The sequence below is a fragment of the Theropithecus gelada genome, chromosome 6 (genome assembly GCF_003255815.1).
Source record: "Theropithecus gelada isolate Dixy chromosome 6, Tgel_1.0, whole genome shotgun sequence".
Lineage (NCBI taxonomy): Eukaryota > Metazoa > Chordata > Mammalia > Primates > Cercopithecidae > Theropithecus > Theropithecus gelada.
Window position 1 is genome coordinate 172,682,172 of NC_037673.1, and position 25,382 is coordinate 172,707,553.

The window sequence follows — 25,382 nt, forward strand, 5'->3', positions numbered from 1 at the left end:
AAACTAAGCTCTCTGCAGCTGCAACTGGTCACAAGGCTGTAAGTGATAATCATCATCTCCTTCCTCCATAATTCCGCATTTCCCTCACCCTTGGCTAGTACTTTGGTTGGCCTAAATGCTTTCCCGGCCTGGGCAATCCAGACTTTTATTTCAGAAGGGTCTTAGCCTTTAATTACCTTCCCTTGTCGGGCTGTGGTTGTTGCAATTGCTTGTTTTCTATTATCACTAGGTGTGGAAGTGACAAAAGATGTCCTGGTAAGTCCCCTGAACTCCAGACACACTCCTGACTCTGTGGTGTATAACAGCAACCCTGGCCCCTCATTGTAAACAGGGGGATTACCCTGCTGGTCTGACAACTCCTCCACTTGCAGGTTTACGGCACGAGGTGTCCAAAGTGTCCAGGTAGTCATCGCAGCAAGCAGTTCAATGGAAACTACACTATGTCTCCTGGGAAACATGCCCCCCCCCACAACTAGGCAGAGGCTAAGATTGTAGGAATGATTTAAATGCAAATGGGTTATTTAAACCATCTGTAGGCAGGTCTGTTGCTTTTCCTCCCTTTCCCATTCTGCCAGCTCAGGTGTTAAACTTTTTCATAGTTCACAAATCATGCAATTTTTTTTTTTTTTTTGGAGACGGAGTCTCACTCTGTCACCCAGGCTGGAGTGCAGTGGCCGGATCTCAGCTCACTGCAAGCTCCGCCTCCTGGGTTCACGCCATTCTCCTGCCTCAGCCTCCGGAGTAGCTGGGACTACAGGCGCCCGCCACCTCGCCCGGCTAGTTTTTTGTATTTTTAGTGGAGACGGGGTTTCACCAGGTTAGCCAGGATGGTCTCGATCTCCTCACCTCATGATCCGCCCGTCTCGGCCTCCCAAAGTGCTGGGATTACAGGCTTGAGCCACCGCGCCCGGCCGCAATTTTTTATAAACACATTTTTTTTTTTTTTTTTGAGACAGAGTCTCACTCTGTCGCCCAGGCTGGAGTGCAGTGGCGCGATCTTGGCTCACTGCAAGCTCCGCCTCCCGGTTCAAATGATTCTCCTATCTCAACGTCCCTAGTAGCTGAGACTAAAGGTGCATGCCACCACGCCCAGCTAATTTTTTGTATTTTTAGTAGAGACGGGGTTTCACCGTGTTAGCCAGGATGGTCTCGATCTTCTGACCTCATGATCTGCCCACCTCAGCCTCCCAAAGTGCTGGGATTACAGGCGTGAGCCACCGCACCTGGCTCAGAGATTTTTTTAAAAGAGCAGTAGGCCGGGTGCGGTGGCTCACGTCTGTAATCCCAGCACTTTGGGAAGTTGAGGCAGGCGGATCACAAGGTCAGGAGTTCAAGACCATCCTGGCTAACGTGGTGAAACCCCGTCTCTACTAAAAATACAAAAAGCCGGGCTTGGTGGTGGGCACCTGTAGTCCCAGCTACTCAGGAGGCTGAGGCAGGAGAATGGCGTGAACTCGGGAGGTGGAGCTTGCAATGAGCCAAGATCACGCCACTGCACTCCAGCCTGGGCGACACAGCAAGACTCAGTCTCAAAAAAAAAAAAAAAAAAAAAAAAACCAAGAGCAATAAAATATTTCTGCTTTAAAGTCACCTGTTATCAGCATTTCTTAGCCCAACACCTGAAATTGAAGTGGTTCTTCTTTTCTCTTCTGATTTGAGATGCTCTAATTAAATCCCATCTCTCTGCATCCCACAGGCAGTGGCTTTATCTCCCAATTGACTTCCCTTAGTGTTACTCTTGTAAGTCCACCTGTATTCCTAGGCCCTTTCTCTAAGGAGCTAGCCTGGGCCAAATATTTATAGACCTTGTACTCCACGTGCAGCCCAGTTCTAGGCACTGGGGATTCAGCGGTGGCCATAGCAAACTTGGTTTCTGTAACCCTTCTAGAATACAGAGTGAGGAGGTAAACAATAAACAGGTAAAAAAGATAATGCCATGTAGTAATAAATACTTTGAGGAAAATGCAACGTGTTTAGGTCTTCTGTGAGATGCATTTTTATTATTTATTTATTTATTTATTTTTGAGACAGAGTTTCGCTCTTGTCACCCAGGCAGGAGTGCAGTGGCCCGATCTCAGCTCACTGCAACCTTCGCCTCCCAGGTTCAAGGGATTCTCCTGCCTCAGCCTCCTGAATAGCTGCAATAACAGGCACGCGCCACCATGCCCGGCTAATTTTTGTATTCACTAGAGTCGGGGTTTCACCATGTTGGCCAGGCTGGTCTCAAACTCCTTACCTCGTGATCCACCCGCCTCGGCCTCCCAAAGCGATGAGATTACAGATGAGACTGCATTATCTTATGCTGAGATCTGAATGTCAAAAGGGGCCAATCATGTGAGGACTCAAGGAAACAGGGTCTTGCAGATGCAAAGTCCCTGATGTCTAAATAGGAATAATGAGGTGAAAGTTTGAGAGAAGTGACTTGGCACCAATGAGGTCAGAGAAGCCATAGGAGCCAGCTATAGGGCATTTTAGGCCACAGTAAAGAGCTTGGATTCTATTTTAAGGACAATGGGAAGCCAATAGAATGTTTTAAGCAGGAGCATGATAGAATCTGATTTACTTTACTTATTATTTTCTATATACACAGAGGTCTCACTGTGTTGCCAAAGCTGGTCTTCTGGGCTTAAGCAATCCTCTTGCCCTGGGTGGAATTTTTAAATCCACTTTGGATTAAAATAGAAACTGGGTTTGGTGGTGCAGGTCTGTTAGACCAAGCTACTCCAAAGGCTGAGGCATGAAGATAGCTTGAGTTCTGGAGTGTGAGACCAGCCTGGGCAACATGGTAAAACCCCATCTCTACAAAAAATACAAGAATGAACCTGCTGTGAGCAATCCCATTACTGGGTGTATACCCAAAGGAATATAAATCATTCTGCTATAAAGACATATGCACACGTATGTTCATTGCAGCACTATTTATATTAGCAAAGACATGGATGCCCATCAATGATCAAATGGATAAAGAAAATGTGGTACATATACACCATGGAATACTATGCACTATAAAAAAGAATGTGATCATGTCCTTTGCAGGGACATGGATGAAGCTGGAAGCCATCATCCTCAGCAAACTAATGCAGAAACAGAAAAGCAAACACCTCATGTCCTTCCTCGTAAGTGGGGGTTAAACAATGAGAACGCATGGACACAGGGAGGGGAACAACACACACGGGGCTTGTCCGGAGGTTCGGGGAAGGGGAGGGAGCGCATTAGGACAAACACCTAATGCGTGTGGGGCTTAAACCTAGAGGATGGGTGGACAGGTGCAGCAAACCACCATGGCACATATATACCTATGTAACAAACCTGCACGTTCTGCACATGTATCCTGGAACATAAAGTAAAATAAAATAAAAGAATTAGCCTGGTGTGGTGGTGTGTGCCTGCAGTCTCAGCTACTTGGGAGGCTGAGGTGAGAGGATCGCTTGCACCCTGGAGGTTGAGGCTGTGGTGAGCCATGATCATGCCACTGTACTCTGGCCTGAGCAACAGAGGGAGGCCCTGTCTCAAAAAAAAGAGAAAGAAAGAAAGAAAAAATAAAAAAAAAGAGAGAAGGGAAAAGAAAAGAAAGAAAAGAGAAAAGAAAATAAAAGAGAAGGCCAGGCGCGGTGGCTCAAGCCTGTAATCCCAGCACTTTGGGAGGCCGAGATGGGCGGATCACGAGGTCAGGATATCGAGACCATCCTGGCTAACACGGTGAAACCCCATCTCTACTAAGAAATACAAAAAATAGCCGGGCGAGGTGGCAGCGCCTGTAGTCCCAGCTACTCCGGAGGCTGAGGCCGGAGAATGGCGTGAACCCGGGAGGTGGAGCTGAGCTGAGATCCGGCCACTGCACTCCAGCCTGGGCGACAGCGCAAGACTCCGTCTCAAAAAAAAAAAAAAAAAAAAAAAAAAAGAAAATAAAAGAGAAAAGAAAGAAAAGAGAAAAGAAAATAAACGAGAAAAGAAAAGAAAGAAAAGAAGGCCAGGCACAGTGGCTCACACCTGTAATTCCAGCACTTTGGGAGGCCAAGGAGGGTGGATCACCTGAGGTCAGGAGTTCAAGACCAGCCTGGCCAACCTGGAGAAACCCCCATCTCTACTTAAAAATACAAAAATTAGCCAGGCATGGTGGCATGTGCCTTTAATCCCAGCTATTTGGGAGGCCGAGGTAGGAGAATCGCTTGAACCTGGAAAGTGGAGGTTGCAGTGGGCCGAGATAGTGCCACTGTACTCCAGCCTGGGTGACAGAGCAAGACTCTGTCTCAAAAAAAAAAAAAGTGGGCCACGTGTGGTGTCTCACGCCTGGAATTCCAGCACTTTGGGAGGCTGAGGTGGGCAGATCAGGAGGTCAGGAGATCAAGACCATCCTGGCCAACACGGTGAAACCCCGTCTCTACTAAAAATACAAAAAATTTAGCCATGCGTGGTGGCGGGCGCCTGTAGTCCCAGCTTCTCGGGAGGCTGAGGCAGGAGAATGGTGTGAACCTAGGAAGCAGAGCTTGCAGTGAGCCAAGATCGTGCCACTGCACTCCAGCCTGGGCTACAAGAGTGAGACTCCGTCTCAAAAATAAAATATAAATAAAAAAGAAAAGAAAAGAAAAAAAGAAAAGGCAAGCCAATAACTGGTAACACTTTTCACACTCTTCATCTTGAACTTATCAAAAAAAGTTTGAGTTTCTTCCCAGGTCTGTTTCTCCCATGACAAATAGAGGCTGTGAGGCTTCTTTCAATTCTGATTGACTTGCAGAATAATTTTCCTTAAAATTGAATTAGTTGACATCTTTATTTTTCTTTTCTTTTTTTTTTTTTTGTGACAGAGTTTCACTCCTGTCTCCCAGGCTGGAGTACAATGGTGTGATCTTGGCTCACCGCAACCTCCGCCTCCTGGGTTCCAGTGATTCTCCTGCCTCAGCCTCCCAAGTAGCTGGGATTACAGGCGCAGGCCACCACACCCGGCTAATTTTTGTATTTTTTGTGAAGATTGGGTTTTACCATGTTGGCCAGGCTGGTCTTGAACTCCTGACCTCAGGTGATCCACCCACCTCGGACTTCCAAAGTGCTGGGATGACAGGCATGTGAGCCACCACGCCTGGCCAACACCATTTTTAAATGGGGAGATTTCACATGGAAATCCAAATGTGTAGAATTTTTCTTTTCAAATTAGCGTATTTTACTTTTTAAGGTGTACAATGTGATGTTTTTCAAATAAAATTTATCATATATGACATGATGTTTTGAAATATATGTACTTTGTGGAATGGCTAAATCAAGCTGATTAACATGCATCACCTCACATGTATTTTTTTGTGATGCGAATGTATGCGCTCTTAAAAAAAATGGGCAGTTTTGGTAATACATGGAAGCCATCCTCTACAGCTAAAAGGCAGAAACCATCTGTGTTTTGTTATGTTTTGTTTTTGTTTGTTTTTTTGAGACACGGTCTTGGTCTTGCTCTGTAACCCAGGCTGGAGTGCGGTGGTGACTATGGCTCACTGCAACCTCTGCCTCCTGGGTTTAAGTGATCATCCCTGCCTCGACGTCCTAACTAGCTAGAACTATAGATGCGTGCTAACACACTCAGCTAATTTTTTTTTTTTTTTTTTTTTGAGACAGAGTCTCGCTCTGTCGCCCAGGCTGGAGTGCATTGGCATGATCTCAGTTCACTGCAACCTCTGCCTCCCAGGTTCAAGCAATTCTCCTGCCTCAGCCTCCCGAGTAGCTGGGACTACAGGCCCCTGCCACCACGCCTGGCTAATTTTTTTTTTTTATTTTTAGTAGAGACAGGGTTTCACCGTGTTAGCCAGAACGGTCTCGATCTCCTGACCTTGTGATCCGCCTGCCTCAGCCTCCCAAAGTGCTGGGATTACAGGTGTGAGCCACCGCGCCCCGCACACACTTGGCAAATTAAAAAAAAAAAAATTTCGTAGAGACAGTCTCACTATATTGCCCAGGCTGGTCCCCAACTCCTGTGCTCAAGCAATCCTCCCACCTTGGCCTCCCAGAGTGCTGGGATTACAGGCATGAATTAGCCGTGCGCGGTGGCACCACCGTGCCTGCTGGCAAGTATATATCTTGAGTTAGAATTACACAATTCCTGAAGACACCTGACTTTGCCACGTCTCATTCAGTTTACCTGAACCCAGTGTTTTTGGTGAGGTTGAACAACCCTAAGTCTCCTTTGAGCTTTGAGTTGCTGTAATAAATTCTCTAGAGTAGCAGCTGTCTGCTTCCAATTTTGCCTTCGGGGGTTTTTAATTAATTGACATTTTATTTATTTATTTATTTATTTACTTATTTTTGAGAGGGAGTCTCACTCTATCGCCCAGGCTGAAGTGCAGTGGGGCAATCTCGGCTCACTGCAACCTCCGCCTCCCAGATTCAAGCGATTCTCCTGCTTCAGGCTCCTGAATACCTGGGACTACAGGCGCGCGCCACCACCCCTGGCTAATTTTTGTATTTTTAGTAGAGATGGGGTTTCGCCACGTCGACCAGGCCAGTTTAGAACTCCTGACCTCAGGTGATCCGCCCGCCTCGGCCACCCAAAGAGCTGGGATTACAGGTGTGAGCCACACAGACCCGCCGACACCATTTTTAAATGGAGAGATTTCATATGCAGATCCAAATTTGCAGGGTTTTTGTTTTGTTTTGTTTTTCAAATTAGCACTTTTTGGGGGTTGTGTTTTAGGGCGTACAATGTGATGTTTTTCCAGGACGTTGTGGTTTGTGCAAACCTGATAAAGTCCGGAAAGAAGTAGCCAAAATTTTATGTACTCTTCACAGAACCAGCTCTCAAAGCCTTTTCTGTCTCACCAGATCAGCCTTGCAAGGGGATGAGAGTGGGGCGCAGGCGGCTGAGAGCCTTGCTGGGAATCACGCAGGTCGTCCGTAGAAAAGCGTGTACCAAGACCCAGGCCTCTCTGGAAGGTGGGCAGAGGAGGCGTTCAGAGGCAGAGGTGGAAATGAGAACAGGAAATCTAAAGAGAGGTGGCGGACGAGAAGGGGCAAGGGACGTGCAGAGGAAGATAGAGATTGAGGGATGGTGATAGGGCAGTGTAAGCAGCAGAAGGGAAGGGCAGGAGACTGCCTCGAGGAGAAGGGGCAGCGGCAGCACGTCAGGGGCTCTTGGTGAATCTCATTCAACAAATGGCAAAATGGAGCCCAAGTGGTTTGCCCAAGGATGTCCAGCACTTGGCAAGGTGGCAGCTAGAACCCGCGTCTCCTAATCGCGGTCCAGGGATCTTTCTTCGCCTGTCACAGGGACAAGGGGCCAGTGCAGCGCTAGTGCGGAGACACAAGACTCCAGGCACGGAAAAGCAGACGCCGGGCCGGGGCTCCAGCGCCGCAACCACAGCGGTGGACGGAAACCTCTGCCGACGGCTGGGGGCGCCATGAATCGTCGAGGATCCGGGGAGCCCAGTCCAGCCCTTCCTAGCAAGCGACCGCGAAGCGGCAATGGGACGGTGGTCGAAGCCTGCCCACAGCTTCCGCTTCGAAGGCGGCGTTGGAAATGCCGCGCCAGTATCCTTCGGCACCTCCCAAGAGATGGTCAGGAGCTTTTGGAAACTTTAGGTCAGGGGCCAAAGACCAAAAGGCTGGTATTTCGGAACGGCCACATCTCCTGAGAAACCTCCAAGAATATCTGAGGTTGCCGGAAAAAGGTTAGAGAACAGCCGAAATCAGCCGAATGCCATTCGGGACGCTCCGGAGTTTCTCGAGGCACATTCGGGGCCTCTCGGCTCTGCAAGACTCCTCTGGAATCTTAGGTCTCGAGCAGATCGTTTCGTCGCCTAAAGGGTAAGGGCGACTTGTACCGACAGTCCCTCGGCAGTTTCCGGAGGTGTTCGGGATAGGCCCGAGCCTGGCGCCCTCTGGCGGCGACCAGGGGTGGGGTGGGGGTTAGTGGGCCAGCGCGCGCAGACGCAGCTGCGCGCCGGCGGTCGTTCAGACCGGATGTGGTTGTGGCTGAGGTCAGTTCCGGCGGGTGACGGTGCGGACGGGTCAGGAGCGTAGAGGCGGCGGCAAAATGGCGGCGCCTGAGGAGCGGGATCTAACCCAGGAGCAGACAGAGAAGCTGCTGCAGTTTCAGGTAGCAGCGAGTACTCGGTGCAGCAAATGCCTCCGCGGGATGGGGAGTGGGCCCCTAGAGGAGTTCAGAACTTTCCTCAGATTGGGCTCAGATTCTTCTTAGACCCGCAGGCCGACCCCCTCCCCCCAGACTCCAACTGCCCTGATTCCCCCGGCCCCCAAGCCTCTGTTGGTCCCTATCCTTCCAGCCATCGCTGCGGCCAGACCCGCCTCGTTTGTGCTTCTGTGCCCTCAGCGTGTCAGCTTCCCTGGTTTCCCTTAGCGGCGTCAGTCCTCAGCCATCCTTCCCAGCCCGGTTATCGGTCGGACCCTCTCCGCCCAACGAGTCTGTATCTGCCGGAGACGCTTAATCCCTACCGCGGAGTTGGCGTCAGTTCGGGTCTCTGACAGAAAAACCTCCTGCCAACATCCCATGCCATTTCCACAAACATTCCCACAAACTGAGGCCTCTTGGATACCAGGTTTCGTGTTGGGGGTTCCGGTCGGGAAGGGGGCAGCTACACACAGACCTGGTCCCCGCCCTAGAGGTGTGGGAGGACACCAAGTGAGAAAACAATGCAAGGTGATAAGTGTCATCAGTGGCTTCTGACGGGATTTATTACTTTTGGCTTATTCCTGGATTCCTGTGCTTCACTATGCTTGAGGAGGGTGGTAACTTGCAGGAATGTTATGTTAATACAGGACGTCGTATTAAGAACATTTGCCACTAATCACTTACCCTTGAGCTGGAGAATGGTTGGAGGATACCACTAGGGTGGGTAACCTTGGCACTTTGTTACCAGTTTCTTATCTCTGAAGAGACTGTCTTAAAAATATCTACCCCCAAGCCGGCCGCGGTGGCTCACGCCTGTAATTTCTGCACTTTGGGAGGCCAAGGCGGGCGAATCACGAGGTCAGGAGTTCGAGACCAGCCTGGCCAACATGGTGAAACCCTGTCTCTACTATACATACAAAGATTAGCCGAGCATGGTGGTGCACGCCTGTAGTCCCAGGTACTCGGGAGGCTGAAGCAGGAGACTCGCTTGAACCCGGAAGGCGGAGGTTGCAGTGAGCCGAGATCGCACCACTGCACTCCAGCCTGGGCAGCAGCAAGAGTGAAACTCCGTCTCAAAAAAAAAAAAAAAAAATCTACTTCCTGAGGATGTTCTGGAGATCAAATGGACATATGGATGTCAGAAGGGCCTTGTGGACTGTAAAATGCCCCCAAATAGTATTTCTGCTATTAATTTGACTTAGGATAGACCTAACGTTATTGATACACTTATTTCCTTATATAAAATGTGTAAATATTCATTTATTCAGCTATATTTATGAAGAACCTTAGTGCTCAGCGCTGCTAGGTGGAATCCCACTTACTATTTCAGATGTAAGTACTTTGTAAACTTAGTGTACATAACCTCATTTAATACAACAACCCTATGAGGTTCATACTGTTACAGTCGCTGATTTACAGATGAAGGGTATCAGGACCAAGAAATAAAATGCTTAGGTTACACAGCTAGAAAGTGATGATGTCAGATTTAAAGCTATGTCCATCTTCCAGAACCCCAGACTTCTGACTTCTGTCTTGTACAACTTATATGTCAGTGTACAGTTGAGTGTGGAGTGCAGATGCTGAGATAATAAATATTTTTTTGGCGAGTTCTCACTTTTCTGCAATTTCCTTGAATAGACTTCACTATAATAAATTTTGAAGTGGTTATTTTTTCCCCTCTTAAATTGAGCAGTGGGTTGGAAGTGTATAAATGGAAAAATGCTGTCGTAGATGTAATTGACATTTGATTGGAATTTTTGGTAGAGAAATTGAATTGATGACCCAGCAAATTATAATTAAAGAATGAGTAAACAGCAGACTACCAGCTTACACTTCCATTACACTTCCAGGTAGACCACCAATTTCAGAGTGTTGTTTAACTTTGGCAGACCATTTTACCCCCTAGAGCTCTTCAGGGGTAAGCTAACATGTTGTTTAAGTGCAGTGAAGCAATGTGAGTTATGGTATCTTTAGTCTCATACTGGGAGAGCATGAATATGAATATATGATAGCATTTCTGAAGTAAAGTGCATAGGAACTTCCATCTTATCTTCTGTGGAGTTTTTTTTTTTTTTTTTTGAAATGGGGTTTCGCTCTTGTTGCCCAGGCTGGAGTGCAGTGGCGTGATCTCGGCTCACTTCAGCCCATGCCTTCCGGTTTCAAGCCATTCTCCCGCCTCAGCCTCCCGAATAGCTGGGACTACAGGCACGTGCCACCACACCCAGCTAACTTTTGTATTTTTAGTAGAGGCGGGGTTTCACTATGTTGGCCAGGATGGTCTCGATTTCTTGACCTCATGATCCACCCGCCTCGGCTGGGATTACAGGCGTGAGCCACTGTGCCCGGCCAGAACTGTGGAGATCTTTATTAGAAGAGAGGTGGGTAGCAGGTTTGAGCTGTATTAAGATTGCCTTATGAAACTGGATTTATTGAGGGAAATGCATCTTTCTTTTTTCCATTCTATAAGCAATCGCTGGATCAGATTCATTATCCAGATTGCCATTAAACAAACATTTGTTGAAACTCACTAGATGCCAAGCATTATACCAAGCATCAGTTGATGTTCATTAACTCTTTTTTTAAGAAAAATATTTTAGGCTGTGTGCGGTGGCTCACGCCTGTAATCCCAGCACTTTGGGAGGCCGAGGCGGGTGGATCACCTGAGGTCAGGAGTTCAAGATCAGCCTGGCCAACATGACAAAACCCCGTCTCTACTGAAAATACAGAAATTAGCCAGGCATAGTGGCACATGCCTGTAATCCCAGCTATTAGGGGGACTGAGGCAGGAGGATCGCTTAAACCTGGGAGGTGGAGGTTGCAGTGAGCTGAGATCGTGCCACTGCACTCCAGCCTGGGCAACAGAGCGGGACTCTGTCTCAAAAAAGAAAAAAAAAAAAAAAACTTTAAAAGTAGAGATGGGGGTCTTGCTATGTTGTCCAGGCTGGTCTCGAACTCCTGCCTCAGCCTCTCACAGTGTTGAGATTACAGGTGTGAGCCACCACACTTGGCCCCTTAACTCTTTTAAATCTTTTAATATAACAGTGTAAAGGGTTAATCTTGTTCATTTTAATAATGAAGAAACAGGTTCTGAGAGGTCAAATAGCTTGCACAAGTAATAAGTGGTAGAGATTTAGAAATTTATATCCACAACCATCTTGTGTGTAACTTAATGGAGAAGTCAAGTACACACATGAATAATGGGTATATGATACACACACACACACACACACACACACACACACACACACACACACTTCAGCCCAGGCTGAAGTGCGGTGGCGTGATCATAGTTCATTGCAACCTCAAACTCCTGGACTCAAGTGAATCCTCCCACCTCAGCCTCCTAAGTGGCTAGGACGAGAAGTGCCCAGCTAATTTTTGTTTGTTTTTGAGACAGAGTCTTGCTCTGTTGCTCAGGCTGGGGTGCAGTGGCACGATCTCGACTCACTGCAGCCTCCGCCTCCTGGGTTCAAGCTATTCTCCTGCCTCAGCCTCCTGAGTAGCTGGGATTACAGGCAGCTGCCACCATGCCTGGCTAATTTTTGTATTTTTAGTAGAGACGATGTTTCCCTGTGTTGGCCAGGCTGGTCTTGAACTCCTGACCTCAGGTGACCCACCTGCCTCAGCCTCCCAAAGTGCTGGGATATTACAGGCATGAGCCACCACTCCCAGCCCTGGCTAATTTTTTCTTCTATTTTCTTTTTTAATTAAAAAAAAAAAATTTTTTTTTTTAAATTTTTTAGACAGGGGCTAGCTCTGTTGCCTAGGCTGGAGAGCAGTGGCATGATCATGGCTTACTGCAGTGATGAACTGAAGGCTCAAGCAGATCCTTCCACCTCAGCCTCTTGAATAGCTGGGACTACAGGCTTGTGCTACCACGCCTGGCTAAAGTTTTCTGTGTGTGTAGAAACGAGGTCTCCCTATGTTGCCCAGGCTGGTCTCGAACTCCTGTGCTCAAGCTGTCCTCCTGCCTCAGCCTCTCAAAGTGCAGGTGTGAACCACTGCGCCTGGCCATAATGTGGTATTTAAAGAGTGCTGTGGAGCTTAGGGAAGACCAAGAGTATTCATGAGGGGAGAAAGATGGTTTAGCAGTTTAGCAGTTAACAATTTTTTTTTTTTTTGAGACAGAGTCTCTCTCTGTTGCCCAGGCTGGAGTGCAGTGGTGCGATCTCGGCTCACTGCAGCCTCTGCCTCCCGAGTTCTGGTGATTCTCCTGCCTCAGCCTCCCAGGTAGCTGAGATTACAGGCATGCACCACACGCCGGCTAATTTTTGTATTTTTAGTAGAGATGGGGTTTCACCATGTTGGCCAGGCTGGTCTAGAACTTCTGACCTCAGGTGATCCGCCTGCCTCAGCCTCCCAAAGTGCTAGGATTACAGGCGCGAGCCACAGGACCCGGCCAGCAGGTAACATTTATTAAGTATCTACTATGCCTTAGGCGTAGTGTTAAAGTATAACTATTACGTTTAATCCTTACAGCAGTTTTTAAAGTACCATAGGTGGTATGCATAAGGAAACAAATCTATCGATGTATTTGCTCAAGGTGATTAAGCTACTAGGTAGTGGAATTCTAGTGGGTCTACATCTGTACTTCAAGGCTGAGCTCTTACCAATATACCTTGCTACTTTGGAAGAGGAATAGAATTTCAACAGGTGTTGGGCAGAATATTCAAAGCTGAAGAAATAGCTTGCACAAGGTAGGGAGATGGGAAAGTGAAGTGTCTGTGGTGATGAACTGAAGAGTATTGGAAGCTGACAGTAAGACTAGAAAGGTAAATTAAAGCCAGATTTTGGAGGCCTGTCAAAGCTGGCTTCCAGCTTTGAAATGGTTTAAACTTTAATCTGTAGACAAGGGGAGCCATCAAAGGATTTTTCAACTAGGGAGTGGCACTAGGTTTCAGGTTTGCTTCACTAACAGTATGGAGTATGTGTTTGGAATCTCCACAGGGGTTAGGACAGAACAGGATGACACGTTAGAAGTTGGTTCTCAATATGTTTTTTCATTTGGTATATTGAAATTAGGGAAAGTAAAATATTTTGGAAATCTCAGGTTTCCTGTGTTTCACTTTTTTTGTGACATGATTTGGTTAGAACTCCCCAAGGCATTTTATTTAATATCATGTTTCTCAGCCTATTTGATGTCTTCTAGGATTCTTCTATAGTTCTCCACTTCTGTTTGTTTTGGAATCAGTTGAATATGAGTAACTATTGCAGACAATTGTTTTAAACCATTTCAAATGGGAAAGAATAAGGACATAGGCTTTAAGGAGAGCTAATGCAGGTATGTGAAAGGTTACTTTTATTGGCGTTCATTTTCCCAGATTTCCAAATATAGCAGACTCTCCTAGTGCCTTGGTTCACTGCCTCTAGATTGCTGTTGGAACAGCTGGAGAAGGATGACATGGACAGAGAGAAGGGGGAACTAAAGGAGTTATGCAGGCCAGCAGAGGAAGAAATGATCCCTTTTCTGCTTGCACAGGAGGAAGAAATGTATGGCCCTCATCCTTTTAAATGACAGTCTGAACGCTGGGCTGTAGAATCAAATTTATAACTCATTTTGAAAATCTTTCTTTTGGCTTCACCTGATTATTACCTAAAGGGAAAAAAACACATGGTGCTGTTCATGTATTGAAAACAGAACATACGATGGTCCAGTTGAGGTTTTTTTGCCAGAGAATTTGGCACTGTTGAGAAAACAAGAGCTTTGAAAATCCCTGCAAATATGACTTAGCTTTTCAACAGCTTCTGGTGAGTTCTGCGATCTTAAACAGGTTCTTGCTTCTTTGAATCTCTTTCATTTTCTATAAAATGGAGATACTGGCCGGGCGCAGTAGCTCATGCCTTTAATCCCAGCACTTTGGGAGGTCAAGGCCTCCCAAATCATGAGGTCAAATCATGAGGTCAGGAGTTTGAGACCAGCCTGGACAACATGGTGAAACCCCATCTCTACTAAAAATACAAAAAAATTATCTGGGCATGGTGGCAGGTGCCTGTAATCCCAGCTACTTAGGAGGCTGAGGCAGGAGAATTGCTTGAACCTGGTAGGTGGAGGTTGCAGTGATCCAAGACCACGCTATTGCACTCCAGCCTGGGCAAGAGCAAGACTCCATCTTAAAAAAAAAAAAAAGTTGGAGATACTATTATCTAGTTCACAGCATTCTTTTTATTTTTTACTTTAAAAAATCTAGTAGGCTGGGGACCTGTAATCCCAGCACTTTGGGAGGCCGAGGCAGGCAGATCACTTGAGGCCAGGAGTTCAAGACCAGCCTGACCGTCTCTACTATAAATGTAAAAATTAGCCAGACATATTGGCATGCACTTGTGATCCCAGCTACTCGGGAGGCCAAGGCAGGAGAATCACTTGAACACTGGAGGCAGTGGTTGCAGTGAGCCGAGATCGTGACACTGCACTCCAGCCTGGGCGACAGAGTGCGAATCTCAAATAAATAAAAATAAAATATCAAAATAAATAAAAATACAAAAGAAGTTAGTCAGGTGTGGTGGCACGGGCCTGTAATCCCAGCTACTCAGGAGGCTGAGGCATGGGAATCACTTGAACTCAGGAGGTGGAGGTACCAGTGAGCCAAGATCACGCCACTGCACTCTAACCTGGGCAACAGAGCCAGATTCTTTCTAAAAAAAAATGTAGTAATATATGCTTGTTGCAAGTTAGCAACATACAATTGTATTTTAAAAAGTAATCAAATCTTATTTTATTTCCCCATTCTAGTTCCAGATTTGTTGTTTGTGTATTTTTGTCTTCTGCATGTACAGTCTACAAACGCTTAATGTGGAAGCTTTCTTAACCTTAACCTTCACTTGACTGATTAATTGGAACAGATATCCTCCTTTCCCTAAACTCTGTTCTGTAATATGTTCAAGCGTTTCTGCAAACTTTACTCTGTAATACTCTCAAGTGTCCAGTTGTACTCCTGACAAGAGGCAGTTATGTTTGCTCCCAAACTACTGTGTGCTGGTTATGTTTGTCATGTGCATTTAATTAAACACTACATAAACCTATAAAATACCAGTGCAAAAGGAGTTTTCATTGATATGAAACCAAAATGAAAAGCTTTAAACTGGCTCTGTCCGGGAAATTGCTAAAAAAAAAAATTGCTGTTCAGTTAGGTGTGGGCAAGTTAACTGTAAATGACTTTGGGAAAAATCATTGAGATGCAAGATTGTGCACTTACTGCTTGGCAAGTGTTCAGGGTTGCACTCCACTTAAAGAAATCAAATCAGTATGGGTTATGCTAAAAAGATCCCAGCCTGGGCAACATGGTGAAATCTCATCTCTGCTAAAACTACAACAAAAAAATTAGCTGGACTTAGTGGCGCATGCCTGTGGGCCTGTGATCCCAGCTACTTGGGAGACTGAGGTGGGAGCATCACCTTAGCCCAGGAGGTGGAGGCTGCAGTGGGCCATAATTGCACCACTGCACTCCAGCCTGGGTGACAGAGTGAGACCTTGTCTCAAACAAAAAAAAAAGTAAAAAATAGCTGGGCACAGTGGTGCACGCCTGTAATCCCAGTACTTTGGGAGGCCGAGGTGGGCAGATCACCTGAGGCCAGGAGTTTGAGACCAGCCTAGCCAACATGGTGAAACCCTATCTCTACTAAAATACAGAAATTAGCCGGACTTCGTGGCGGGTGCCTGTAATTCCAGATACTCAGGAGGCTGAGGCAGGAGAATAGCTTGAACCTGGGAGGCAGAGGTTGCAGTGAGCCGAGGTCGCACCAGTGCCCTCCGGCCTGGGTGACCCAGCGAGACTCCCTCTCAAAAAACTAAAGGAGTGCCAGTGGATCCATTCCCTAAAGAAAAGGATAGGCTTTTCTCAAAAGGTTGTTGTGTTACTGTGAGTTCTTTGTTAAAATGAAATGTTGACATACTGTGTAGAATATTTTTATTACTCACTTTGACTTCAGTTAATTGATTAGTTATGGGTCCCATTCTCGCTGGGTAAGAGAACTTCTGTCTTTGTCTTACAGAAATATGATTATATTATACTTAACTGCGTAGCGTAGGTAAGTAGTCATGAAGACTGCCTGGATTTGTTTGTTTGAGACATAGTTTTGCTCTTGTTGCCCAGGCTGGAGTGCAGTGGTGTGATCTCAGCTCATTGCAACCTCCACCTCCTGGGTTCAAGCAATTCTCCTGCCTCAGCCTCCTGAGTAGCTGGGATTACAGGTGTGTGCCACCATGCCCGGCTAATTTTTGTATCTTTAATAGAGCTGGGGTTTCCCCATGCTGGCCAGGCTCGTCTTAAATTTCTAACCTGAGGTGAGCCGCCCACCTCGGCCTCTCAAATGCTGGCATTACAGGCATGAGCCACAGTGCCTAGCCCAAAATATATTTTTAAAACTTAAAATGAACAACTCCATTAAAAGGTAGGCAAAAGATCAGAATAGACAACTCACCAAAGAAGATACACAGATGGCATGTAAGCATATGAGAAGATGCTCAAATCTTTTTTTTTAAATAATTTTATAATTTATTTATTTTTTTATTTTTATTTAATTTTTATTATACTTTAAGTTCTAGGGTACATGTGCACAACGTGCAGGTTTGTTACATATGTATACATGTGCCGTGTTGGTGTGCTGCACCCATCAATTCGTCAGCGCCCATCAGCTCGTCATTTACATTAGTTATAACTCCCAGTGCTCAAATCTTTAAGGATTTGAGGTCCTTAAGGAATTGCAAATTAAAACAACAGTGAAACAGGAACCCTCCTGAGTTCAAGCAACCCGGCCACCTTGGCCTCCCAAAGTGCTTGAATTACAGGTGTGAGCCTCTGCACCCAGCCTCAGCTGGAATTTCTGTTCCATTGGTCTTTTCCTATATGTGCCAATATTGCACTTAATTACAGAGGCTTATGATATATTTTGATCTGGAGGAACACCCCTGCCTCCCCTCCCCTTCCCTTCCCTTCTTGACAGAGTATCTGTCGCCCAGGCTGGAGTGCGATTGTACAGTCTTGGCTCACTGCAGCCTCCGCCTGCTGGGCTCAAGCCATCCTCCCACCTCCCCCTCTTAGGTAGTTGGGACTACAGGCATGTGCCACCATGCCCAGCTAATTTTTGTATTTTTAGTAGAGATGGGGTTTCGCCATGTTGGCCAGGCTGGTATTGAACTCCTGACCTTAAGTGATCCACCTGCCTTGGCCTTACAAAGTACTGGGATTATAGGCATGAGCCACCACATCTGACCTCAGAATAATATATATATATATATTTTTTTGAGACGGAGTCTCACTCTCTCGCCCAGGCTGGAGTGCAGTGGCACGATCTCGGCTCACTGCAACCTCTGCCTCCCAACTTTGTTCTGCCTCAGCTTCCCGAGTAGCTGAGACTACAGGCGTGTGCCACCACGACCGATTAATTTTTGTATTTTTTTAGTAGAGACGGAATTTCACCACATTGGCCAGGCTGGTCTTGAACTCCTGACCTTGTGATCCACCCACCTCAGCCTCCCAAAGTGCTGGGATTACAGGCGTGAGCCACCGTGCCTGGCCCAGAACAGTATTTCTAACAAAAATAATTGGAGTGGCGGCCGGGCGCGGTGGCTCAAGCCTGTAATCCCAGCACTTTGGGAGGCCGAGACGGGCGGATCACGAGGTCAGGAGATCGAGACCATCCTGGCTAACACGGTGAAACCCCGTCTCTACTAAGAAATACAAAAAATAGCCGGGCGAGGTGGCGGGCGCCTGTAGTCCCAGCTACTCGGGAGGCTGAGGCTGGAGAATGGCGTAAACCCGGGAGGCGGAGCTTGCAGTGAGCTGAGATCCGGCCACTGCACTCCAGCCTGGGCGACAGAGCGAGACTCCGTCTCAAAAAAAAAATAAAATAAAATAATTGGAGTGGCATTGATTAGAGCAGCATAAAATTTTTCTGTGTACCTCATGGTCTGACTTCACTGTCAAACCTTACATTTTTACCCTTTCTATTTCTATTCCAGTGATATTTTTTAATTTCCCTAACATATTATTCCTTCTCATGCCTCCATACTTGCTCTTCCCTTGTCCTGAAATTTCTCTTTCCACTAGCTTTCAGCTCAGAACCTTGATTTCTTCCTTGATAAGTTCCTTGAAGGACTTAAGGATTTGTTTACTGGTGTGTAGTAATTGTCATAATAATAAAATTATTTACATGTCTTTTAACTCCACACAGTTTTGGGGGGTTCAAACTGATTTCTTTGTTTGGTGCTTGCTGCATGACAGATGCTTGATTAATATTTGTTCAGTGAATAATTCACCAGAAATCTCAATCCCAAAGAGTTTTTTGTTCTATTCTTTTTTTTTTCTCTTTCGAACTACAGGCCCATGCCACCACACCCAGCTAACATGGACTCCTTAAGTTGTCCAGGCTGGTCTCAGACTCCTGGACTCAAGCGATCTGCCTGCTTCAGCCTCTTTTTTATTTTTATTTTTTGTTTTTTGAGCGTTGAAAGTTAACCATATTCTCATCTTTGCAGCAGTGTAGGGGAAAGAGGTCCATATTAGGAACTTAGCAATTTGATATCTCTGACAGTTACTTTATCCTTGTAGGCCTCAGTTTCTGTATCTGCAAAATGACATAGATATTTGTGTGGGTGTGGGTGTGGGTGTTTTGTTTTTTCTTTCAACTTTCATTTTAGCTAAGGGGGTAAGTGTGCAGGTTTGATACATGAGTCAATGATTTGTTGCTGGGATTTGTTGTATGAATGATCCCATCACCCAGATTGTAAGCGTAGTATCCAACACTTAGTTTAAGTTTTCAACACTTGCCCCCTTCCCACTCTACCCCATCTAGTAGTCCTCAGTGTCTGTTGTTCTCATCTTTGTGTCTACGTGTACTCAGTGTGTTTAGCTCCCACTTATAAGTAAGAATGTGGTATTTGGTTTTTTGGTTCTGCATTAATTTACGATGACAGTCTCCAGCTACATCCATATTGCTGTGAAGGATGTGATTTTGTTCTTTTTTATAAGTGCATGGTATTCTATGTGTATATGTACCACATTTTCTTTTTTCTTTTTTTTTTTTTTTTTTTTTGAGATGGAGTCTCGCTCTGTCGCCCAGGCTGGAGTGCGGTGGCGCCATCTCGGCTCACTGCAAGCTCCGCCTCCCGAGTTCATGCCATTCTCCTGCCTCAGCCTCCCAAGTAGCTGGGACTATAGGCGCCCGCCACCACGCCCGGCTGATTTTTTGTATTTTTAGTAGAGATGGGGTTTCACTGTGTTAGGCAGGATGGTCTCGATCTCCTGACCTTGTGATCTGCCCACCTTGGCCTCCCAAAGTGTTGGGATTACAGGCGTGAGCCACTGCGCCCAGCCATGTACCACATTTTCTTTTTTCAGATCACTGTTGATGGGCATCTAGGTTGATTCCATGTCTTTGCTATCATGAATAATGCTTTGATCAACATATGAGTGTGTGTCTTTTTGGTAGAACGAGTTATTCTCCTTTGAGTGTATACACATTAATGGGATTGCTGGGTCAAATGATAGTTTCGGTTTTTTGAGTTCTTTGAGAAATCCCCAGACTGCTTTCTGCAGTGGCTGAACTAATTTACATTCCCACCAATATTGTATAAGCATTCCTTTTTCTCTATGGCCTTGCCAATACCTAGTTATTTTTTGACTTTTTAGTAGTAGCCATTCTGACTGGTACAAAATGGTAACTCATTGTGATTTGATTTACATTTCTCTAATGATCGGTGATGTTGACTATTTTTGGCCGTGAGTGTGTATGTATGTGTGTGTATATGTGTGTGTGTGTGTGTGTGTATATATATATATATATATATATTTTTTTTTTTTTCCTTAGGGTCTCACTTCGTTGCCGGGACTGGAGTGTAGTGGCATGATCTCAGCTCACGGCAGCCTCCGCCTTCCAGGTTCAAGAGATTCTCCTACCTCAGCCTCCCGAGTAGCTGGCACTACAGGCACGTGCCACCATGCCCAGCTAACTTTTGTATTTTTTGGTAGAGATGGGGTTTCACCTGTTGGCCAGGCTGATCTCGAACTCCTGGCCTCAAGTGACCCACTCACCTTGGCCTCCCAAAATTATGGGATTGCAGGCACGAGCCACCACTCCCAGCCCTGTATATGTCTTCTTTTGAGAAGTGTCTGAGGTGGGTGTGGTGGCTCACACCTGTAATCCCAGCACTTTGGGAGGCTTAGGCAGTGGATCTCTTGAGCTTAGGAGTTTAAGACCAGCCTGGGCAACATGACAAGACCCAAACTGTACCAAAAATCCAGAAAATTCACCAGGCATGGTGGTGTGGGCCTGTTGTCCCAGCTACTTGGGAGGCTGAGGTGGGAGGATCACTTGAACCTGGGAGATGGAGGTTGCAATGAGCCAAGCAAGATGGTGCCACTGCACTCCAACCTGGGTGACAGAGTGACACCCTTGTCTCAAAGAAAAAAAGAGAAGTGTCTGTTCATGTACTTTGTACCCACCTCCCTTTATTTTTTTTGAGACAATATTTTACTCCGTTGCTTAGGCTGGAGTGCAGTGGTGCCATCTTGGCTCACTGCAACCTCTGCCTCCCAGGTTCAAGCGATGTCTCTTGCCTTAGCTTCCTGAGTAGCTGGGATTACAGGCGCACACCACCACACCCAGCTAATTTTTGTATTTTTAGTAGAGACAGGGTTTCACTGTGTTGTTCAGGCTAGTCTCGAACTCCTGACCTCAAGCAGTTCACCCAGCTCAGCCTCCCAAGGTGCTGGGATTACAGGTGTGAGCCACTGCACCCAGCTTTTTGTTTTTGTTTTTGTTTTTCGAGACAGGTTCTTGCTCTCTCTCCCAAGCTAAAGTACAGTAGTGTGATGATAGCTCACTGTGGCCTGAGAGTCTTGCTCAAGTGGTCCTCCCACTTCAGCTTCCAGAGGAGCTGGGCCTACAGGTGTACACCACCACACTGGGCTAATTTTTAAATGTTTTTTAGAGATGCTGCCTAGCCTGGTCTTGAACTTCTGATTTTAAGCAATCCTCCCACCTTGGCCTCCCCAAGTGATGGGATTACTAGTATGAGCCACTCCGCCTGGCTTTTGCCCTTTTTTTTTTAATGGGGTTATTATTATTACTATTATTTGCTCATTGAATTGTTTAAGTTTCTCATATATTTCGGATATTAGGCCTTTGTCAGATTCATAGTTTGCAAAGATTTTCTTCCATTTTGTCTGTTTACTCTGTTGATAGTTTCTTTTGCTGTGTAGAAGCTCTTTAGTTTAATTAGGTCCCACTTTTCAATATTTGTTTTTGTTGCAAATGTTTTTGGGGACTTAGTCATAAATTCTTTGCCAAGACTGATGTCCAGAATGGTACTACTAGGTTTTCTTCTAGGATTTTTATAGTTTTAGGTCTTACATTTAATGACTAATATTTTTAAACTTTACAGGGGTGTTATAAGAAAGGATCAGAGGCCAGGTGCGGTGGCTCAAGCCTATAATCCCAGCACTTTGGGAGGCCGAGACGGGCAGATCACGAGGTCAGGAGATCGAGACCATCCTGGCTAACACGGTGAAACCCCGTCTCTACTAAAAAAAATACAAAAAACTAGCCGGACAAGGTGGCGGGCGCCTGTAGTCCCAGCTACTCGGGAAGGCTGAGGCAGGAGAGAATGGGGTAAACCCAGGAGGCGGAGCTTGCAGTGAGCTGAGATGTGGCTACTGCAGTCCAGCCTGGGAGACAGAGCGAGACTCTGTCTAAAAAAAAAAAAAAAAAAAAAAAGGGATCAGAAAGGCTAGGTGCAGTGGCTCACGCCTGTTATCCCAGCACTTTATGAGACAGAGGTGGGAGGATCACCCGAGGTCAGGAGTTCGAGACTAGCCTGGCCAACGTGGTGAAACCCCAACCCTACTAAAAATACAAAATTAGCCGGGCGTGGTGGCAGGCGCTTGTAGTACCAGCTACTCGGGAGGCTGAGGCAGGAGAATCACTTGAACCCAAGAGACAGAGGTTGCAGTGATCTGAGATCACACCATTGCACTCCAGCCTGGGTGACAGAGTGAGATTCTGTTCTCCAAACAAAACAAGAAAAAAGAGTGGATCAGAAAACACATACTATAGTGCTTGGTTAATAGGTGTTTAATAGGCTGGGCGCCGTGGCTCACGCCTGTAATCTCAGCACTTTGGGAGGCCGAGTCAGGTGGATCATGAGGTCAAGAGATCGAGACCATCCTGGCCAACATGGTGAAACCCCATCTCTACTAAAAACAAAAAAATTAGCTGGGTGTGGTGGCGCATGTCTGTAGTCCCAGCTACTCAGGAGACTGAGGCAGGAGAATTGCTTGAACCTGGGAGGCGGAGGTTGCAGTGAGCCGAGATCACGCCACTATACTCCAGCCTAACGACAGAGCAAGACTCTGTCTCAAAAAAAATAAAATGCAATAGATGTTTAATAAGTAGTTGAATCTAAATCCTAGAGCATCCCCTCATGTCAAGTTTTAAGATTGAAAAGTGATAATTTTTTTTTTTTTTTTTTTTTTTTGAGACAAAGTCTGGCTCTGTCGGCCAGGCTGGAGTGCAGTGGCGCGATCTCGGCTCACTGTAACCTCCGCCTCCTGGGTTCACACCTCCTTCCTCAGTCTCCTGAGTAGCTGGGACTACAGGCGCCCGCCACCATGCCCGGCTAATTTTTTGTATTTTTTTTTTTTTTTTTGTAGAGACGGGGTTTCACTGTGTTAGCCAGGGTGGTCTCGATCTCCTGACCTCGTGATCCTCCCGTCTCGGCCTCCCAAAGTGCTGGGATTACAGGCATGAGCCCCCGCGCCTGGCCAGTGATAAACTTTTAACATTTTGTGACTTGACATTAAATTTTGCTAATATATATACATCTTATGCATGTGAAATTCTAGGGGTGTGATTTCAAGCTATCTTGAAACATAATGGCAGATTTTCTCAGCCTAGAAGGAGTGAGGGATGGGCAGGGAACAGGGAAGGTCAAATTATTAGATTATTTTTGGAGGACCTATAAAGTTTGTTTCTCTATAGTGTTTTTGAAGTGAAATACCTTCATGTCTCTCAAAACAACTTTTCTGCTTGAATCTGAGCGGTAAACTCACATTTAGGAAAGATTGAATATAGCCAGCATACTTTTTGTTTCTGTTTGTTTTAGTGGAATTAAGTCTGTTAAGTGAAAGAATCAATACTAGAATAGGAATTAATGGGGGCCGGGCCTGGTGGCTCATGCCTGTAATCCCAGCACTTTGAGAGGCTGAGGCGGGTGGATCACCTGAGGTCAGGAATTTGAGACCTGCCTGGCCAACATGGTGAAACCACATCTCTACTAAGAATACAAAAAAAATTAGCCAGACCTGGTGGCACACTCCTGTATTTGGAAGGGCGAGGCAGGAGAATCGCTTGGCCTGGGAGGCAGAGGTTGCAGTGAGCCAAGAGGGTATCACTGCACTCCAGCCTGGGCAAGAGAGTGAGACTCCATCTCAAAAAAAAAAAAAAAAGGAATTAATGAAAGATAATTTATTTGGTTCCCCCAAAATCTAATTGTATTACTTCAGAACCTTTTAAGCTAGTTCAGACTCATCTCAGGATGCTTTTTACAAATGTCTCCTTAATGTGTCCTTCGTGTTTCTTTTTTTTCCTCACTCAGATACTGGAAGACCTCCTGTTTCTCAATAGTAATAGTAGCTAACCTGTTTTAATCTGCACAACCCAAGGGACTGAGCACTTTTTATTTACATTTTACCAATGAGGAAGCTAAACCTAAGAAAGATGCCTAACGTTACCAAGCTAGTGCGTGGTAGAATTAGAATAAAGGGTTATTGCTTGTGTGTTTTTTGTTTTTTGTTTTACTTTTTCTTTCTTTTTTTTTTTTCCTTGAGACAGAGTCTTGCTCTGTTTCCTAGGCTAGAGTGCAATGACTTGATCTTGGCTCACTGCAACCTCCGCCTCCTGGGTTCAAGTGATTCTCCTGCCTCAGCCTCCCGAGTAGCTGGGATTACAGGTGCTCACCACCACACCTGGCTAATTTTTGTAGTTTTAGTAGAGACGGGGTTTCACCATGTTGGCCAGGCTGGTCTCGAACTCCTGACCTCAGTGATCTGCCTGCCTCAGCCTCCCATAGTGCTGGGATTACAGGCATGAGCCACTGCACCCAGCCTTAAATTTTTCTATTGCTGCTGCACAAATTAAAATTACTTGTGTCTCTAACTTTCCAACAAAGCTCAGCCACTTCTTCCACTTACTCTTTTTTTTTCTTTTCCTTTTTTTGTAGGGACAGGGTCTCATCATGTTTCCCAGGCTGGGCGCGAACCCCTGTCCTTAAGGCCTCCTGCCTTGGCCTCCCAAAGTGTTGGGATTACAGGTGTGAGCCACCACACCCGGCCCCCACCTATTTTAATTGCTTGGATAAAGAATATTGTAGGGGGTTTTTTTTGGAAATGTTTATTCATGTGGTATTTATGTATATTCAAATATTTATACAGTAAACATCCACACTTGTGTACTGCTATTTGGGTCCAATCAGTTATCAAATATTTGAGAATCTATTATTTGAGATTAAGATATGGTTATATCTTGATTTGCACAGACCATTTGGTTCCACAGCTGGTGTTTCCAAGCTGATTCTTTTTTTTTTTTTTTTTTTCCCGAGACAGGGTCTTGTTCTGTCACCTGGGCTGGAGTACGGTGGCACAACCATAGCTCACTGTAGCCTCAACCTCCCGGGCTCAAGTGACCCTCCCACATCAGCCTCCCAAGTAGCTGGGACTAAATGCGTATACCGCCATGCCCAGCTAATGTTTTTATTTTCTGTAGAGATGGGTCTCACTGTGTTGCCCAGGCTGCCAAACTGATTCTAAGTGAAAATTCTTCAAGGGATGTTAGTAGTTTTTTTTTTTTAGACCTTCCCTTATGTGAAGTTGTGAGATTAAATTTTCTTTTTTTCTAGAAGCAGAACCTTTCAAAGCCTTTAGAAGATTATATTGCAGATTTCTTTTTTTTTTTTTTTTTTTTGAGACAGAGTCTTGCTCTGTCACCCAGGCTGGAGTGCAGTGGCGCGATTTCAGCTCACTGCAAGCTCCGTCTCCTGAGTTCATGCCATTCTCCTGCCTCAGCCTCCCGAGCAGCTGGGATTACAGGCGCCCACCACACGCCCGGCTAATTTTTTGTATTTTTAGTAGAGATGGGGTTTCACCATGTTAGCCAGGATGGTCTCGATCTCCTGACCTCATGATCCACCTGACTCGGCCTCCCAAAGTGCTGGGATTACAGGCGTGAGCCGCCGCGCCCGGCCTATATTGCAGATTTCTTTTTTTTTTTTTTTTTTTTTTTT

At 45.9% G+C, this 25,382-nt stretch overlaps 1 protein-coding gene across 1 annotated transcript in view; it reads left to right on the plus strand.

Annotated features, from left to right (window-relative positions):
- Positions 1 to 7,909: 7,909 nt before the first annotated feature.
- Positions 7,910 to 25,382, plus strand: part of FAF2 (Fas associated factor family member 2) — a 61,999-nt gene continuing 44,526 nt past the window's right edge. Inside the window, exon 1 of the mRNA XM_025387146.1 lies at positions 7,910 to 8,074. Coding sequence (XP_025242931.1) covers positions 8,012 to 8,074 — 63 coding nt within the window. The 5' untranslated portion in view covers positions 7,910 to 8,011. The remainder of the gene's footprint in view (positions 8,075 to 25,382) is intronic.